The 18,612-nt window shown below is 49.6% G+C and overlaps 1 protein-coding gene across 1 annotated transcript; it reads left to right on the top strand.

Moving 5' to 3' along the window:
• The first annotated feature begins 6,103 nt into the window (after positions 1 to 6,103).
• LOC125554540 lies at positions 6,104 to 10,920 on the top strand. Its single transcript, XM_048718066.1, has 5 exons — positions 6,104 to 6,303; positions 6,461 to 7,093; positions 7,171 to 7,337; positions 10,615 to 10,692; positions 10,771 to 10,920. The coding sequence occupies exons 1-5, from the start codon at positions 6,141 to 6,143 to the stop codon at positions 10,918 to 10,920; spliced, it is 1,191 nt and encodes a 396-aa protein (XP_048574023.1). The 5' UTR covers positions 6,104 to 6,140.
• The last annotated feature ends 7,692 nt before the right edge of the window (positions 10,921 to 18,612 follow it).

The following is an 18,612-nucleotide window of genomic DNA, read 5'->3' as shown; positions in this document are numbered from 1 at the left end:
TTGCCGGGCCATTCCCCAAACCCCGGCAATTCCATGTGATGATTCTCATTTCTGCTCGCAGGACTGACTCGGCAGTCCCGCATTCAAAACGGTGTGTACTCCCTCCATTTCTTGGGTACTTGCTTCGTTCCCTTTGATTTTCTTCGGTGACCCCTGGCTGTCCACTTCCATCTCCTCCCCCTCCTCTTTTTTTCTATTATTACTCCACATGTTTTGCCTTCCACACTCTCCCTAGGTTTTCTCTTGAACTTCCCATTCCTCCCTCTTGGTTCAGCCCTTGGGCTGTTTACAATATTTCCTACCCCATCTTCCTCTTTGTTCCCTGGCACACTGTGGTTTTCATTCGACCCATTCCCAACACCCACTATCACACCACCACCACCCCTTACTGCCGTCTCTATAATGTTTTCCATCCCAGCCAGGCTTGGATCGTTGGCGTCCCCCTTCCCAAAATCAAGTTGTTTTTTATTCTTCTCTCCCACTGCAGTGTCATTAGCCCCCTTAGCAGTTGGACCAATCTTAAGTGGACTCGTGACCTCCTCCCCATCATCATTCTTCTTCTTACCCCCATCGGTTGTGCAAGTTGGTGGTTTCCTCCACGATGGTGCATCACTCCTGCTCTTTCCCTCACTATTCGACCAACCCTTCTTCCTTCCCGAGCTGCCTCCATTCGTCTCCCTCGGTCCACCCCAGACCATTGAGGCTTCTCTGGGGCATATTTCATCCATCTCCCGAATTCAGCAGCTTGTCCCCTTTTGAGTTTTGTTTTACAGTCCTTATCTAAATGCCCCAGCCTACCACATGTGTAGCAGAAGTCTGGCAAAAACTCGTACTCAAAACGGCACCATATTCTTTCATCCTCCTTTCTCTTCTTCTTCCTCCCACCCGTTTCGTCTTCCTTTTCCCTCTCTTCCTCCTCCTCCCCTCCCTCCTCCTCCATTGCCCCATCATCCACTGGATCAATATCCAGAAAGATTCCTCGCATAAGTGGCTCAGCAATTCTGATTCGCACCTTCACTCTCAGGCACTACCCCAACGCCGAGCCATCCTCACCCGAATCCACTTCTACCAATTCCCCTATCTCATCTGCTAGATCCTCCCCCATTTCCTTACACATCATTCCCAAAGGAACATTAAAAATACGGACCCATATTGGAACTGTTTCAAACACATATTCATCTAGTGTCTTCCTAGGGTCGAAATCCTCCATCACCAGAAGCTCCTTGCCGAAGGTCCATGGCCCGTTCTCGAGCGCCTTTCGTTTCCCTGCCTCCTGATGGAACATAAATAGAAATCGGTTCTCCCCCATATCCTTGACCTCCAGTCTCTTCATCGGGCACCACACTCGCCCCAGCGCAATCGCCATTCCTTCTGCATACCCCGGCCTGTCCGAGATCAGCTTCCCCATCGCCTTTGGCACACTTCCCTCCCTCGCCGTCACCCTCTTCCAGCCCACCTTGACTCCCCTCCTCTCTGCCTCGGACAGGTTCATCTTCTTCAACATTCCTTCGGCTCCCTCCATGCTACCCCCCAGCCTCTAAACGCCCGTGCGTCACCGGAGAAACAAAAAAACTAGGGATTTGGTGGAAGTACGACCGCGTGCCCCAGACTCACACGGAAGGCCTCTGGTGGAGATGGGTTGGGATCTATGCGGACGAGAGAGGGAGGTTGGGTCACTGGCCTCCGAAGCTGCCGAAGGCGGCTGGGACGAGATGGATCTGCCGCCGCCGGGTTGGGGGACGAGGAGGCGAACCCTAGGTCGCCACAAGAAGCGCCAGACAGGAGACCAAGCCGTCACACACGGGACAGACAGTTTGGTGCCTAGATCCATTCTTGGCGAGCTCTGGTGAGGGCATGACGTGAGTTAGGCCAACTTCACCTCACGTCCCCAAACGAACGTCCAGTTTGGCTAGATTTTGTCTCTTTGGAGCGGCAATGGGTTCGCTCATGTCCCCCTCAGTTGGGTCCTGGGTGCGCCTAACGCGCGGCCGCACCCCAAATCATGTCCGGAGTGGATGTGATTAAAAGAAACTGAAAAACTAAAATAAAGCAAACGTCCAGTTTGGCATAATTAACTTAAAAATAAATAAAAACGCCGCCCGCGCGCTCCTGCCGTGCCCGTCGATGCCGTGGCCGTCGCCGTCTTCGGTGGCCGCCGGTGTCGTCGTCATCGCTGACGAGGTCGACATAGTCCGGCGGCGTCCAGAGGTGGGACGGCGGTTCGTGGTACTCGGTGGCGGGCCGGAAGGCGGGAGGTGCCTACACCACCTCCTCCCATGGCGACGCCTCCTGCTCCGGTGACTGCGGCGGCGTGGGGCACCAGTTCACGCCACCCACGGCGTCGGCCATCTCCGGAGCCGTGCACGACCAGCTCCACTGCTGGCCCACCAGGCTCGGGTGGAACACGGCCACCAGCTCCTCCCCCATCACCTCCTCCGCCCTTACCATCTGCAGCTCGGGGAAGGCGACGTCGCCGGCCAAAAAGAGAGCCACCGTCTACTCGAGGCCCCGCCATTGGCGCTCATCGTGCGTGTTCATGGAGTCCTCCATGACACGTTGCATGAGCTGGGCCTCCTCCTCCACTGTCATGCGAGGAGGTGGAGGTGGCGATGGAGATGGGGAAGGCGACGACGTGGGTGTGAGGCCGCGCACCCGCGTACTCCCGCGCACCTCCCGCCGCGGCCGCCGCGGCCCCGACGACGTGCCGGCGAAGTAAGAGGCACGCCGCATGTCGTGCTCATCCCTTAGCCACGTGTCCCAGAGCACGGAGTCAGGGGCGTACCTATCATCGTAGTAGAGGTCACCGGGGAGGAGGCGGCAGCGGCGCACGATCTCGTCGTGGCGCGCACGGTCGCCCGTCGGGACCGGCGGGATCGGGACCTGGTCAGCGGAGAGGTGCCAATTGTTGGGGAGGTGGACGTCGCTCCACAGGATCGGCGTCATCGTCTCCCAATAGCGCCGGCATACATCCACGTTGATGTACTGCCGGTTGCGCTCGCCGGCGGCCCTAGGGCCGATGGTGAATGGGGCAGGCGCGGGGGCCCGACGCGGTGGCGATGCGGCCTCCTCTTTCACGGAGCTGCGGCAGCGTCCCGAGGAGGAGCCAGCCTCGTGGTCGTGCTTCCCCTTGCGGCCGTGGTTCCATAGCCCCATTGCGGCGAGGCAGCCGGCCGGCGAGTTCGAGGAAAGGGAGAGGCTAGGGTTTGGGGGTGTCGGGTTTCGAGGAGGCAGCGGGTTGGAATGGGGAGTGTGGGCGACGACCGGTCCACGGCTTCCTCATTTAAAAAGGACGGTGACCGTTCGCCTGGGCGGATGACAGGTGGGGCCAACCGCGTGTGCGCATTAATGTCAAGCGGTGGGAGGTAGGTGACCGCCTGCCACGCGGCCCCGACGTGGACGAGCGCCGTGTCCATTTGCTGTCCGCCGCGACCCAAACCCGGCGCATGTTTGCGCTCGAAATGAGTCGGCCCGGACACAAAACGGACCAGATGGGTCCAGGCCGTCGCGCGCTGGGCCGTCCGGTTTGTCCCTTTTACCCCAAACGGACGGGGCCGGACAGGATAGGGTCGCGCGGCGGAGTTAGTCTTATGAGGTCGTGAAGGTGGGGCTCAGTGGTAAACGCTTCAGTGGTGGCGTGTGCCTTGCTTTGCCAGTGTCGTCGCAGGCGTGCTTGGGCTGTGGAGGTGCGGGTGGCCTCTGGGCGAGCTAGGCACTTTGTTGACGTGGTGCGATGGAGAGGCATCGAGCAGCTTGCTCCTTGTTCGGTTCACGTGGTCTTCCACTGGCATGTGGCACGTATCGGTGGTTTAGCCTTCTCCTAAGAGGCTCATCAAGGTGGAGGGTCTCTGGGCTATAGGTGAAAGCTTTGGTTGAGAGGGGTGGGTACCAGCGACGAAGGCGTTGATACGTCTTCAACGTATTTATAAATTTTGATTGTTCCATGCTATTATATATTTGTTTTTGATGTTTTATATGCATTATTATGCTATTTTATATTATTTTTGAGACTAACCTATTAACCTAGAGCCCAGTGTCAGCTCCTGTTTTTCCCTTGTTTTAGAGTTTCGCAGAAAAGGAATATCAAACGGAGTCCAAACGAAATGAAACTTTCGCGATGATTTTTCTTGGACCAAAAGACATCCAGAAGACTTGGTGTACATGTCAGGGAAGCCACGAGGCACCCACAAGGACGGAGGGTGCGCCCAGGGGGTAGGGCGTGCCCCCCACCCTTGTGGGCCCCTCGTGACTCTGCCGACCTATTTCTTCCGCCTATGTATTCTCAAATATTCCAAAACCTATCAAGAGAGCCTTGAAAACACTTGTGCTAGTCTATTACTAAAAACTGTAACGTTCGTCATTTACAAAAATTTCTTAAAAATGTTCAGAAATATAAAAAAGTGTTTATATTTTTTCATAAAATGCTCACAAACATATTAGAAAATATTCTCAAATTTTCAAAAATTCCATGTATTTTTTTAAGAAATATATTTTTAATAAACAAATAAATCTCGTGTTTTCCTGGAAAACCAAAATAAAAACCCACTGAAAACTAATAAAACAGAAAAAAAACCTCAAAAAAAGAAAAAACAAACTCACTGGAAACAACTCGCTACCGAGCCTTACACTACATGGGCCGGCCGCCCCGAGCGTTCGAGGATCTGTTGCGACCGATCTGTCAAAAAGGTCTGTCTCGCTCCTTCGGTTCTTCCCCTCGCTCAATCTGTCTCCCTCGTGCCGCCGCCTCGCTAGGGTTCGGCTCCACCGTCGCCGCCGCGCACCGCGACCGCCTGCCGTCGCGGCGCACCGCGACCGCCTGCCGCCGCGCACCTCGACCGCCTGCCGCCGCCGCCACCACCACCATCCCGACGCTTCCCACCTTCGGCCTTTTCCACGATGCTCCGTCTCCGGCCGTCTGCCCTGACTCCCAGGCAGCCATAGTCCGAGCTCATCTACCCTGATTCCCTGACATCGACCCCCGAGCTTCTTTCCCGTCAATTCCCAGGGCTAGGCCATTCGCCGCCTTCCACGATCCATATCTTCATCGGCACCCTTTCACTTCCGTCATGGCAATGCAAGACCATCCTTCTCCGTGTGGCCACCACCCCCAAATCCTCTTGGATAAAAAATGTTTAGTGGGCGAGTTGAAAAATTCCACTACCGCAAAATCCAAGAATAGCAAAGGGGTTCACTTGGAGGTTTCTTTTGAAGCAGTTGACCCTCCAGCCATCTCACTGTGCCTGGTCAGCTGCGTTGATCAGACCGGGGATCGCTTGACAGCACCGCCTCGTATACTTGGTGTAACTGGAGGCTTTGTACTGCTGGCTATCACCTTCTCGGACAGTGTCAACCGTTACTTGTTCATCGACTATTTTGTTTACAAAGCAGGGCCCGATTTCGCCTCTCTTCATCTTCTTGCAAGGCCATACCCGTCTTCTTTTTCGCCAAACATGGCTGCCATCTTGCCTGTTAGTGATAACAGTGAAGACTTTGCTGTCATTTTCCCACATGTTGAATATTTCAGACTTGAGTCTCGCAAACATTACACACTCCACATATAGTGATCTGACACGAATGATTGGCACTCTCAGGTCGCTTGTATCGCTGAGGATAATGAGACAAGGAATGCCAGGGATAAGCTATTGCTTCATAATACCATGAGCGTGGCATATGCAGAAAAGGGTATCATAGGTTGGATTGATCTCTGGTGGGGAATTCTCTTATGCAATGTTTTGGATAAAAAGCCTACCATCCGTTTTGTTCCGTTGCCAGTTCCGGAACCGTGTGATACGTCTGAGTTCCATTTGATGTTTGAGAATCTCACTCCAAGACCACACCGTCATGTGACGATATTCAATGATTTGATCAAGTGTGTTGAGTTAGATTTTCATGTGCAAGATGCTTTCTTCAACATGAAGCGAGCAAAGGATTATGGCTGGATGGCTAAAACATGGACCAGATCAATTTATTCAGATGTTTGGTGTGATGGCTTGACGATTGATACATCTGAGATATCTTTCACCGACTCAAGTTTGCCGAATTTGTTGCCTGGGATGTTTGATGAGGAAAACAATTTGACTTGGAAGAAATTGACTAGTGCTGGTCCTACATTAAGCTTGCTTGATGACAATGTTATTTACATTATGGCGAATGAGAGCATGTGCCATCCGACAGCATATGTACTTACTGTGGACACCAAAAGTTTGAAGCTCGAGTCTGGTGCGCAGTGTGCTCCTCAAAAGACGGCGTGGTTCGAACCAACATATGAACCGTGTGTTCTTTTTAGCTCTTTTGGCACGACTTCAGGTACTCGTCCCTAATAAATTTACGGAGTTAACAAAAAATTGTAATAACCGGAAAAGCACTAGTTAATATGGTAGTCTAATAACACATGTAATTAGTTGCTTTTTTGTTGATGAAAACATTACTGTTGCCTTACATTATGCTTTGCATTTTTTTGCAGAGTTGGTTAAAGAATTTGAAACCAAAGGGACAATATTTGAAATCAAGGAAGGGCCGGTGCTCTCGGTGGTGTCGAAGCGTCTCTGTGTGCTGCGGAAGAAGCAGAATCGCATCGCGCAGATGGAGGAGTCCGTCGCTGCCGGCAAGATGCTTAACCAGGAGCAGAAGGAGCTCATGCACTCCAAGCCCGTCATCGCCGCGCTCATTGACAAGCTTGAGCGCCTCCGCGTACCACTCTCCACTGCTCTCACCAAGGAGCTCTCCACCGTCCCTGCACCTGCTGCCGGTTCCTCATCCTTTGGCTCCGATTTGTCCATCCAGGACCTCCTCGCGCTCATCTACTTCGGCTCCCTTTTTTATGTCAAGTCACCGAACGAGTTCATCGCCACCATGGTTGCGCGCAAGAACGAACGGAGCAGCTGCATCACCCACGGCTACGTATGGGATGATACCGTGGACCTGCTCGTGGAGAACGACCTTGATGCAGTGTCTGCTGTGGCGGCCCTTGCCGCGGCTCGCCCTTCTTCCGCAGATGGTGTCTCCCACCATGACGCACTCCAGGCCTGTGCCCATCATGCCCGCCTATGGCTAACCCGTGCTGATGCGCCGATCCACCCTGGCTCCTCTGTTACATGTGAGGGTTGATATAGGTTTGTAATTTGGTTTGATTTGAGGTGATTGCTGATTGAAATTTGTGGCCTTTTGCTGTAGATGCTGCGGTGAGGTCCAAGTTAGACAGGATCATGGCATCAGACTACTACACAGCACCTGCAGTTGCTGGGAACCATGGAGCTGAAGGTCTGCAGGCACAGATGAGCATGACCGACTCACCAGAGGCACCATCACTCAAGGAGACCCTAGCTGCTGAAAATCACAAGGTGAAATAGCAAATTGCACTCCTTAGTAATTTAATAGTATATGCTTAGCATGGTGAAGTGATCATTGCCCTGAAACTTTGTTCTGATCTTTGTCAACGATTGATCTGCTGTAGTGCACAGTGCTCCTAGTATTATTATTATCATCATTGTTGCTGCTGCTGGTGCTTTTTGTGCTGATTCAGTAGTAATGATCAATGTGGATTATAGCTTTAATTGGAAAACTGTAAGGTCGATCCATTTGGGGTGTATATTATGCTGTTTCATATGGATGTTGTGCGCCGTTGCTTAGATATAACAGACAGTGCCTGTGCATTGGTGTTCTGGAAAAAATGCTGAAAATAATAACTTAAACAACTATGATCTTTGTATAATATTATGTGTAGTGCTACCACTATCTAGGTACAGGATGGTCTCTATTCTGATGGGTCTTTGCAGTTTGCAAACATAGTAATTGAGTTTTTGTTGTATTAAAGATTATAAATATCACGCGCTAGAATTCATCATATTGCAGTCATGCAATAACATGATTGTTTATTGTACATTTGTTCCTTTTTTACTTTGTTGGCCATTACTTAACATGCTGGTTGAAAAGAACAGCAACCCCAATCCCTGATATCAAAACATTCTGAAAAGGATACACATGTAAATTCTCTTGTATTTTATTACGTTTGTAAATTTGATGGAAAAAGCTGGCATTTCTGCAGCATGAGTGTAGAAACCAAGTTTAGCGCTCTGACAATATTTGTACCCATTGTGTAAAACAAGTTTTGAGGCGGCCTCTCTGCATTGCAGTGTGCAGGGGTAAGGCTTGCCTCGTATAATCCTTCCCCAGACCCCACCTGGCGTAGGAGCTTCTAGCACTGGGTCTCCTTTTTTCTGTACAAGTTTTGTGCTTCTAAAGATTACATTTTAGAGCCCAGATTTGTTTCTTTTGCTCAGGCGCAAAAAAGTGTTTGTTTTTCCAAGAAAACCTATTGGAATCTGAATGGTTCAAACATTTGCATGTGTAATTCTACCTGAATTTTAGACACTCAGAATTATTTATTTACCGTCCACTGAAGGAGCACATGCTCCTGGGACCTGGGTACCATTTTACTCCTATCTGTCATTCTTCTTGTTGCTTATCTACTTTATGATTACAAGTCTAGGACTTGTGACCAACATTACTTTGATAACACAACTTAATAGTTGTATATTATTTGGGTCTGGTAATATATGTTCTTTGGCATCCTAGCTGTGTACTTTGATATTATTGCTAGATTACTTTTCTGAGTGGCAGATTCTCTTTCATAACTATAGATCATTCGTAATCTTTGTTAAGTCCCGAGGGATCTTCTTTGACTGCCATTTGAGGAATTCTTATTATTTTTAGCAGCAAGCTCCTAGGCGCATTGCAACCTTGCTAGTTGCATAATCTATAGCCCTATTGTTCTTGCCAGTTTTGCAGTTTGTTGCGCAAGCTTGATTGTTGAGATAGTATGTAATTATTTACTCAGCATTAGTATGACATGGGTAAAGCTCCAGCCTCTAGGGCTCATCATAAAATCACTTGCAATTTAAATATGTATAGAAGTTATGGTGTTGCTCTTTTGTGTGTGGACTAACACTAAAGGTAGTGTCATTTTCCTAAATTGCAAAATGGGATTTCTAACCTAAGAGTTCACGTTCACAGTTCTCCATTCTTTATAACAACATTGTGATATTTTTAGTAACAATTTTATGCTGGCATCGCTTTTGCATTGATTTCCCTAGATTTAAACCTGTGTGTGTACGTGTACAGTTCTTTATGCTTTTAAAACTAAAAATCATGGTATATTCACTGTAAATCGTCCAAGCATCACCTACTGCATGTTGCCTCAGACATTATATTTAGAAACTGTACAATGTCCATCTCCACCTTTTAGTATTATGATTATTGGAACAAAAGCTAGACAGCACTGTCATCACCTTACTACACCTTTGGTAATATCACAGTTCTTTGGTGTAGAGTACTATTAAAATGCACCTGAAATACTTGTCATCAAAATGAATAAAAGGGATGTATCTAGATGTATTTTAGTTCTAGATACATCCCTTTTTATCCATTTTGATGACAAGTATTTCGGACGGAGGGAGTACATACCTATGATAAATCACTGAGGTGGGGTACACATTTGAAATGATGCATTAATAATTAAATAGTTCTCCTGGATAAATTGTGCTGTCTTGCATTTTCCAAACAACCAATCATGAACTTGGGTTATCGTTTAACTTTTGTGGTGTTTTCCTATTGTTTTGGGTTGCTGGGAATTCAAGTACTGTTTTTATTTTGTGCCATATGATGAGAGACCTTATCCAACTCACAGCGGTCGTCTGGACACTTAGTGTGTAATGGTGCATACATATTTCGCTGGTGGCATTTCAGTTTTTTATGCATAAAGGATTTGATTTCCCGGAGAGAATTGTGTTAATGCAAGTTTTAGAATAACCTGAACTCCTGAAACTTTTGCCTCGGTCTTCACTGAAGATTTTTGGCGTTATTTGCTGGTGGCTGCCCTGTGAGCCATGCCCATGCTAGTGTCTTGGTAGTTGGTGGAGATTGATATAGAGAAGAAAATGTAGGTACATGTAATTGTTATTCTTGATGAGAGGGTCACATTTCCTAGAGGACTATATGGTTCCTCCTGGTTAGCCGTACTCTGATTCCAAACTATCCTTAACTTACGACTGGACTCCTTGCCTCTGTAGGGTCAGTCGTATAATAAGTAAATATATCTCAAGCAGGACAGCAGTTGCACTTTGCTAGGAGGCTAAGCTGCCAGCTATAGTATTTTCTTTTCAGGGATGCCTTTTTTAATTGCGCTGGATGCAAATAATCAACCACTATATCCAGAAAGCAAAAGCACTACTAATTTTCTGATACTAGCATATGTGATCAGTCATGACTATGAATGTTCACCTAAAGCACTACCATGTACGAAGTGTTTTCTGCAGATGAGATTAAAACAAGATATCTTGCTAGATTTATTATTTTGGTTACTGTGAAGTGTCTCTACTGTTGCTTAGTCGTGTTGGCTTGGTTATTCATTTTGTGTTTGTTCTAACACCCAGAAGCTGAGCTATGATAGACTGAAAAATGGTACACATTTTGTAATTATTAGATGAGTGTTTATATTTAAAATTTACATGGTTTTAATTGGGGACATTTTGAGGGGTCAAGTATTTTGTTTGTTGACCTCTGAAAGTAGAAATGATTAAAGCTTATATTGATCTTGTTGGTATGTTTACTTGTTGACAGGAGGACGAGGAAGATTCCTCGCATGCCACAGAAATCGACAATGATCATCAGTCTAATGCAGCCGATGTGCAAAATGTGGTAATGACTGGATGACCTGTGGAGTGTTTTTCTGTGTATATAATATATATCTGGCTGATACTAACATGCCAACTTCAGGATGGTAAAACCCTGGTGAACCCTCGTGTGGAATATCGCGTGGCTGAGGCAGAGCAGGAGAAATTTGATGTGAAAGAACAAGATCAGATGTATGCCGAGCCAAAAAAGCGACAGTTTCAGCACCCTCGGCAATCTTGTCAGAACCAGTGAGGTGGTGATCGTGGCTGGAGGGGGGCCTACCCTAATGGCCGCAGCGGGCATGGAGGCGGCCGTGGCATGGGCAGCAGATACGAGAATGGGCGTGGAGGTGGTGGTGGTGGCTGTGGCATGGGCAGCGGATACGAAAATGGGTGTGGAGGTGGTGGTGGATACCAGAATGACCGGGGTTGTGGTGGCGGATACCAGAATGACCGGGATGGTGGTGGCAGCAGCGGGTATCAGAACAGCCGGGGTGGTGGTGGCGGGTACCAGAACAGCCGGGGTGGTGGTGGCGGTGGCGGGTGCCAGAATAGCCGGGGTGGTGGTGGTGGCGGCGGGTACCAGAATAGCCGGGGTGGTGGTGGTGGCGGCGGGTACTACAACAACGACGATGGGTACTACCAGCCGAGGAACTTGAACAACAGGGGCAGGGGCACAGGGAGGTGGCCACGCGGACACCGAGAGGATTGAGGCAATGGCATATGTGGAAGTCTGGGAGGTCAGGAGAGGGAAGGGGCAATGTGGAAGTTTGGGAGCCATTTTGTTATTATAGAACTACGGAGTATGTAATAACCTAGCCTGTGGGTATGTCGCAATCCAGTCCCTCCCCATCTGCGAGTTTTTTTGTTGCTCCAATGAGTGCATAATGGTTGGTTGGTAAATGTGGAATCTCGTTGAAAGTAGCTTCAGGTCATACATGTGTTGCTTCTTTTTCTGGCTGTGTGAGTTGTCATATATTTCCGGTTGGTTTATTATTTTTGTTAGATGTCTTTCTACGTCATTCCTGTTCATTTTCCAGTGTTTGTGTTTGTGTTACCTTTGTTTGTTCTGGCCTGTATCGTAGCTCTTCAAAAAAAGAAAAAAAATACTGTTTGTTTCGGTGAATGCTGATCGAGATTTTGGCTTTGTCTTTAATAATCCTGATAAGTGTCACCGTAGCCAATTATGCATAGTTGCGGCTAGGTCTTGCATGCGCAGGAGCACAACTGAACACAAAAAAATGTTTTTACGTGAGGTCTACTTGCATGGTTTGTTTACCGTTGGGAAGATTCTGGGAGGACTTTGTCAGGCAACTGACCATTTCCGGTTTCTTGCAAGTTCTCCAGCTACTCCGATCGATGCTGGAGAGCTTGCTGGCGGGACGCTTGTCGTCCCTCGCCGAATGGGCACACATGGTGGCCGGGAAAGAGACGCCAACGGGGGAACGCCCTATCCAATGGTTGCATGGTGGCTGGCCGAAAATTGGGTCGGCTGCCGTTGGCTTTTCCTTATGCATGCAATCAAAGGGACAGACCAGTACCGCTCTTCCATCGGTATTGTCTTAGAGAGATTAAAATCTTTGTTAGTTTAAACTTTTTCTTTTTTAAGATTGTATTTTGCCCAAGGGGCTGTAATACTGTAGCTGATTCTCTAGGAGCGTGTTTGGTTGATGTAGCCAATAGTAGGTGCATTGCATAGCCTTCTCAACTCAGTCTGGCTATATAAATGCAGTCTCAAATGCGTCATCTGCATGTTGTTTGGTTGCCTGCATGGGCAGAACCACACTGCTGGTGTTCGGTTGCCTGCATATTAGTGGACAAACCCAAGGCATGGTGTTTGGTTGTATGCAACGTTTGGTGTGTGGTAACCTCTTTGGCTAGTTGGTGATGTTACCAGCACACTTCGGCACAACCATGTAGCACACATCATAAACAGAGCAGAGTATAAAAAGAGGATCAACTACTTAAGAGCATATTTCTGATAAGCAGTACCACACTTCATAACAGTTCTATGCATAAACCATAAACATAAACAGTTCAAAGCAGACTCGATAGTACTTAGGGAGGCCCCGACCCTACTCCTTGGCGGCGAAGGCTTCGTCGTGCTTCCCGCACTTGTTGACGACCTCAATGCAATCGTCGTCGAAGATGGTGACCTTGAGGGTGTTTGGAGTGAGGAGCTTGAACCTCACCATGTAGCCGATCTTGATTTGATGAATGGCTGCGTAGGTGGCCCAACCCTGATCCAGGGTCACCCTGCCGTTCATCAGCTTCACCGTCACCTTCCAGGAGCAGCCGGTGTTGTTCCTGAGCTTGAACTCCGTCGGCACCGCGATGAAGTGCTTGGTGAAGTCCAGGGGCATGGGGATGCACTCAAGCTTCGGTGCAAGGATGACCTTGCAGAAGTGAGTTGGGCCATCCTCCTGATGGTAGTGGCCGTAGTTGCGGCGCTTGTTGCTGGGGGGGCTCCTCCATGCCCTCATCGTCGCCACCCTCAGGCGTCTTCGGGTCTTCCTCGGCGGTGGGCGGCAGCACAACCTCGTCGGGCATTAGGTGAAGGGGTTGCTTGCCCTTGTTGTCAACGGTCGGGAGCACCTCCGTGCCCATCTCATCGCTCTCCTCGATCTGCACACAATTCATGGAGTCAGGCACAGCACAGATTTCATGGCTTATTGAAGAGCATGTAGTTAAAACGGCATGACTGTCACTCTTCTCCTCCTCTCCATCGCCCCTATATTTACTCACCCTGCCCACCACTACTTACCCACCCCCTCTCTTCTCTAACTGTCAACCTTCCTCCTCCCCATCGCCATGAGCTCTAGCTCCAGCTCCAAAGCCAACCCCTTCCCTTGGGGTATTGGCTGGAGGGCCTTCTTCCTCGGGTGGTCGGCTGGTGACCGCACCAAGTTCGAGAACACCATGGAGGTGTGCTCGAACTTCGGCTCCATGCCTGACATGCAGAAGGAATCTAATGCAGTGTTCATGAAGGCCGTTGCAGAAGAGCTGAAGACGTTGATTCCTGACCCAGCGAAGGGCGCGATGGCAGTTGACATCATTCGCTGGGCCATGAATCAGGCCGTCTCCGACGACGGTAAACAGAGGAAGAAGTGGTGCAAGTACAAGAACTACTGGGCTCCTAATGACCGCCGTGCCGCAGTGTACTGGGAGACGGCTATCGCGCCGCCGGCGGTCATCGGTGGGGAGCCTAAGGAGGAAGAAGAAGCGTGGCAGATGCCAGCAAGGGCGCCGGAGCCAGGCCGTCGTACCTGGCAGATCGACCTCGACTCCGCCGAGGACGACGACGATGACCCGCCGGCCCGCACGGCGATGAAGAAGAAGATGAAGGCCAGCAGCTCGACCCACCACTCCGCACGCCGGTGACGGCCGCCGCGGTGAGCCGGTGTCCGTTGTGTACCCCCTATCCCCCAATCCCCCTTCTGCATCCGCATCTACCTCTATTCCGATCTTGCATATATGAACTCGTATGAACTGGTATGAACTAGTATGAACTACCCCTATGCTTATCTACCTCTATTCCCCATTCCCCTCCGCCGTGGATCAAATCTATCGCCGGATCGAACGGGTAAAAGTTTTGCATGTCAAACAAAGAGAAGTGCTTACCGCCATTGCCGCGGGCCAACTGCTGATCCGCTCGCCGGTGATGGAGTCCGGTGGTCTTCTTGCTCTGCTCCGATCCGCCGCCGCCGGTGAGAGTTGGGAGAGTGGGGAAGAGTGGGGAGAGGGAGCGGTGAGGGGCGGTGAGGATAATAACTGCCGGCGCTTCGGGAAGCAACGTGGCTTCTCGAGCGTGGCCGCGCACGTGCAGCCGTCGCCGCCCACGTGCACCGCTCGGGCATGGCCTTGGAGAAACTGCCGATTCATGCGTTCCCAGGGAGCCAGGCCCAGGAGTGCTTTAAGGTTCATGTCATGCGGGCCGAACAGTGAAAGTAGGCAACCAATCGACCCGTTTTCGTCCCGCGCGAGCCAGGCCGGGCCTCATGCAGGCTACCAAACACGCCCTAGCTGCTCACGGTGCATGTATGAGCCATGCATCCTCAGCCTTGTGGCCGGATGGGGCTCCAGACTTTGTTCATGCGTTAATTGCCAGCAATTTGACTGGCCGTTCTGGTTAATGGAATAAAGAGTATTCCGGCTCAAAAAAATTAAAAAAGCTCCAAAGCGGAAACGCCTCCTCATCTCGAATCTTGCTTTTTTTTAAACACAGTACAGACGCAAGTGCTCATACTATTATAACACACACACATACATCCTATCCCTATGAGCATCTCTGAGAGATCGAGTCGGCATATCATCTTGAGATTTTATGAATAAGTCACCATAGGATAAGTGCGAGCACCAGGACTTGAACCCTGGTGGGCTGGGGATACCACTGTCCACATAACCATCCAACTACAGGTTGGTTCGTGTCTCGAATCTTGTTAGAGCAATCGCTCCTTGTTGTATGCATAGGAATAGCGGAAATTCAACATGGGTCATATTACCATATGGTATCATTATCCGAGCCGTTGGTCCACATAGGGATCAGTGAACACAGGCGTATTGCATGATGCATTTCTTTTTCATTGCATCAATATTCAATGCGCCAGTGCTTCTTGCCGGTTGTCCATTAATGTTGTGGCCCACAATGGTGTTCTAACGACGCTACTTTCTACTTTTTCTGGACCGGAGCTTGTGGCACATGGTCTGCTCCATACTAAGGCCTAGTCCAACGCATGACCCAAACAGACGTCCGTTTTGTCTGGATTTCGTCCGTTTGAGGGCGACAATTGGGTCGTATCCACCCGGATTTGAGTTTGCGTTGGCAGGACGCCCAACGAGCGGTCGCATCTTCGACGCATCTTGTCCCCGTGCATGCAAACATGAGAAACCAAGGATTTAAGTCGTGGCCACGGTTCGCACTAGTTCACGTCGGCCGGCAACACAGCCAGCGGCCTATAGTCTCATGCCGCAACACAGCCAGCCTTTAAAAAGTACATGTTTCACGCCGGCAACAAAGCCAGCGGCCGACACACCAGCCAGCCTTAAGAAAGGACCGCCATCGCGGCCAGCGTGGCCGAGGTCTCACCTAGTTCAGGCCATCACGGGCTAACATCTCCTTCTGCCGGTTCATGAACCAAGCCTTCCTCTCTAGTGACATGTTGTTCTTGTTGACGCTCATCAACACTAGTGCCATCTCCTTGGCTTTTGTGCCGGCATTGGTGGCCTCGATCTCTAGCTTCTTGAGTTGAGCGGCCTCCTCTATGTCAAGCTTCCTCTTCTTCACGGCCTCCTCCATGTCAAGATTCTTCGTTTGAAGATCTAGGTATATCTTCATTTGCTCCTCCTTCCCTTTGCACCTGCTCTCCTCCCGCACTTCCTTTTGGCTCATCATGTTCTCCGAATTTCCTTGCAAGGCTATAGAAGACACATCACGCTTCTCGTCAGCCTTTGAGCTTGTCTTGCCCCTCGGCCTCTTGAGCACGTCTCCCTCATCAGCCATGGCCGCCTTCTCTCCTATATTCTTCTTAAGAGCATTGTATTGGTCCTTGAACTTGGGGAAATCTTTGATGAGCACCCAACAATGCCCAACATGAGGAGGGTGTGCGCCTTGGAGACGGTGGACTCCTTGTCGTCAAGGTCGGCCTGGTGCTGCAACGCACGCCGCAGGGAACACTTGGCGGCGTACTCGACGACGGCCTTCTTCTCCATCGTGACAGTTCGCCGATTCCTCCTCTTGGCCGATTCGGCGTCGAGCTTGGCGGCCTCCGCCGACGTGAGCTCTGACCGAAGCTTCTTCACAGGCTTCATTTTCTTCGCCACGGGGTGGGCGGCCGGTGGTGGGTTGCCGGGATTCGCCTCATCGGCCATGGTGGATGGAGGGAGGGGGAAGGCCGAGGACGCGGGAGAGTGGAGGGCGAGGCCCGGAGCGTTTTGGAGGAAAGGGAGGGAAAGTGGCTGCCTGTGCCACCGACGAGCGGGCCAAGAGGACAAGGGCACGCGTCACGCCCATGCGCGTGCTGTCCGTTCTGCCGCAAACTCGTCTCAATCTTGGGCCAGGAGTGGGTCGGAAGCGGACAGAAAACGAACGACGGTCCGTTTACGGTCGCGTGTTGGAGGTCCTGCTTTGTCCATTTACCCCCAAACGGACACGGACGAGCCATTTGGGGTCGTGCGTTGGAGTTGGCCTAAGCCATCGGCCCAATTTATACAAGTCATATGCCACCGGGCAATCCTCTAGTCAATCGTGATCCCTTCTAATTCCTATCATTTTGGTTAATTCACTTAATCCCTTCCCGATGGGGATTATTCAAATCCATGCAGTGCGCATCAAACTGGTGCATGCAAGCATACAAGCCCAATACAGCTGAAATATGTCTACATGTAAAATGAAGCATCCTCAGCATCAGTTTATTACAGTACCATGGAGTTGAAAGCCAAACAATTTCTTGATCAGAAAAGGGAAACGTTCTTAGTAAAAAAAGAGGAGAAGCAGGTTTCGTACACAGACAATATATGAGATGGTCCAGGAGATGTCCGTGACCTAAGCAAACTGCAAATTGTTGTTTGCAAGAAAAATTCAAATAGCTAAGCATGGTCGTCATTACTGCCAGATGCACCCCATTCATTAAATAAGAAGGAGGTTTAACAAGGTATCCGGGCATCGGCCAAAGGCCGAAAACAAAAATACAAGCCGTTACTCTCCCGGCATCAGAAGACCCAAATGTTTCGCCCCTGGTAGGATCCATAGCTTCGCCTCGTGCTTGATTGGTTCGAGAGTGCTAAACGATGGAGCGGAGCGGCCTCTAAAAACCCGTGCGTTCCTCTCATCCCAAATTGCTTTCGAAACGAGCATAAAGATAGAAGGCATCACTTTCTTGTGTGCACTATGGGCGGAAGCCGATTCACACCATCAATCATGGATGCTCGTGTAAGTCGCCCAACCAGAAGTATCCAAATCAATGAGTTGAAGGCAAACTCTAACCATCTCCCAAACTCTCAAAGTGTATCTACATTGGAAGAAAATGTGCTCGACCGTCCTTGTTCACGCCTACAGAGGGTGCACGGACCACTGTTTGGCCACCCTCGCTTGGCCAAGCAAACGGATGTCCATAACCTGTCTTGGATGGCAAGCCATGCAAGCAAATTGACTTTCGGGGGCGGGGGGAGGGGGGAGGGGGCGCAGAATCTCCAGACAACCTTGTACATGGCAGAACGGGTGATGGTCAAGTAGTGCACGTTATAAGCCAAAGACGCAGAGTACCTCCTGAAGGAAATATTCCCTAGAGGCAATAATAAAGTTATTATTTATTTCCTTATATCATGATAAATGTTTATTATTCATGCTAGAATTGTATTAACCGGAAACATAATACATGTGTGAATACATAGACAAACATAGTGTCACTAGTATGCCTCTACTTGACTAGCTCATTGATCAAAGATGGTTAAGTTTCCTAGCCATAGACATGAGTTGTCATTTGATTAATGGGATCACATCACTAGGAGAATGATGTGATTGACATGACCCATTCCGTTAGCTTAGCACCCGATCGTTTAGTATGTTGCTATTGCTTTTTTCATGACTTATACATGTTCCTATGACTATGAGATTATGCAACTCCCGTTTACCGGAGGAACACTTTGTGTGCTACCAAACGTCACAATGTAACTGGGTGATTATAAAGGTGCTCTACAGGTGTCTCCGAAGGTACTTGTTGGGTTGGCGTATTTCGAGATTACGATTTGTCACTCCGATTGTCGGAGAGGTATCTCTGGGCCCTCTCGGTAATGCACATCACCTAAGCCTTGCAAGCATTGCAACTAATGAGTTAGTTGCGGGATGATGTATTACGGAACGAGAAAAGAGACTTGTCGGTAACGAGATTGAACTAGGTATTGAGATACCGACGATCGAATCTCGGGCAAGTAACATACCGATGACAAA

This window comes from Triticum urartu, chromosome 4, assembly GCF_003073215.2.
Source record: "Triticum urartu cultivar G1812 chromosome 4, Tu2.1, whole genome shotgun sequence".
Taxonomy (NCBI): domain Eukaryota; kingdom Viridiplantae; phylum Streptophyta; class Magnoliopsida; order Poales; family Poaceae; genus Triticum; species Triticum urartu.
The sequence above is the reverse complement of the archived record's forward strand: the minus strand, read 5'-3'. Positions and strand labels throughout refer to the sequence as shown.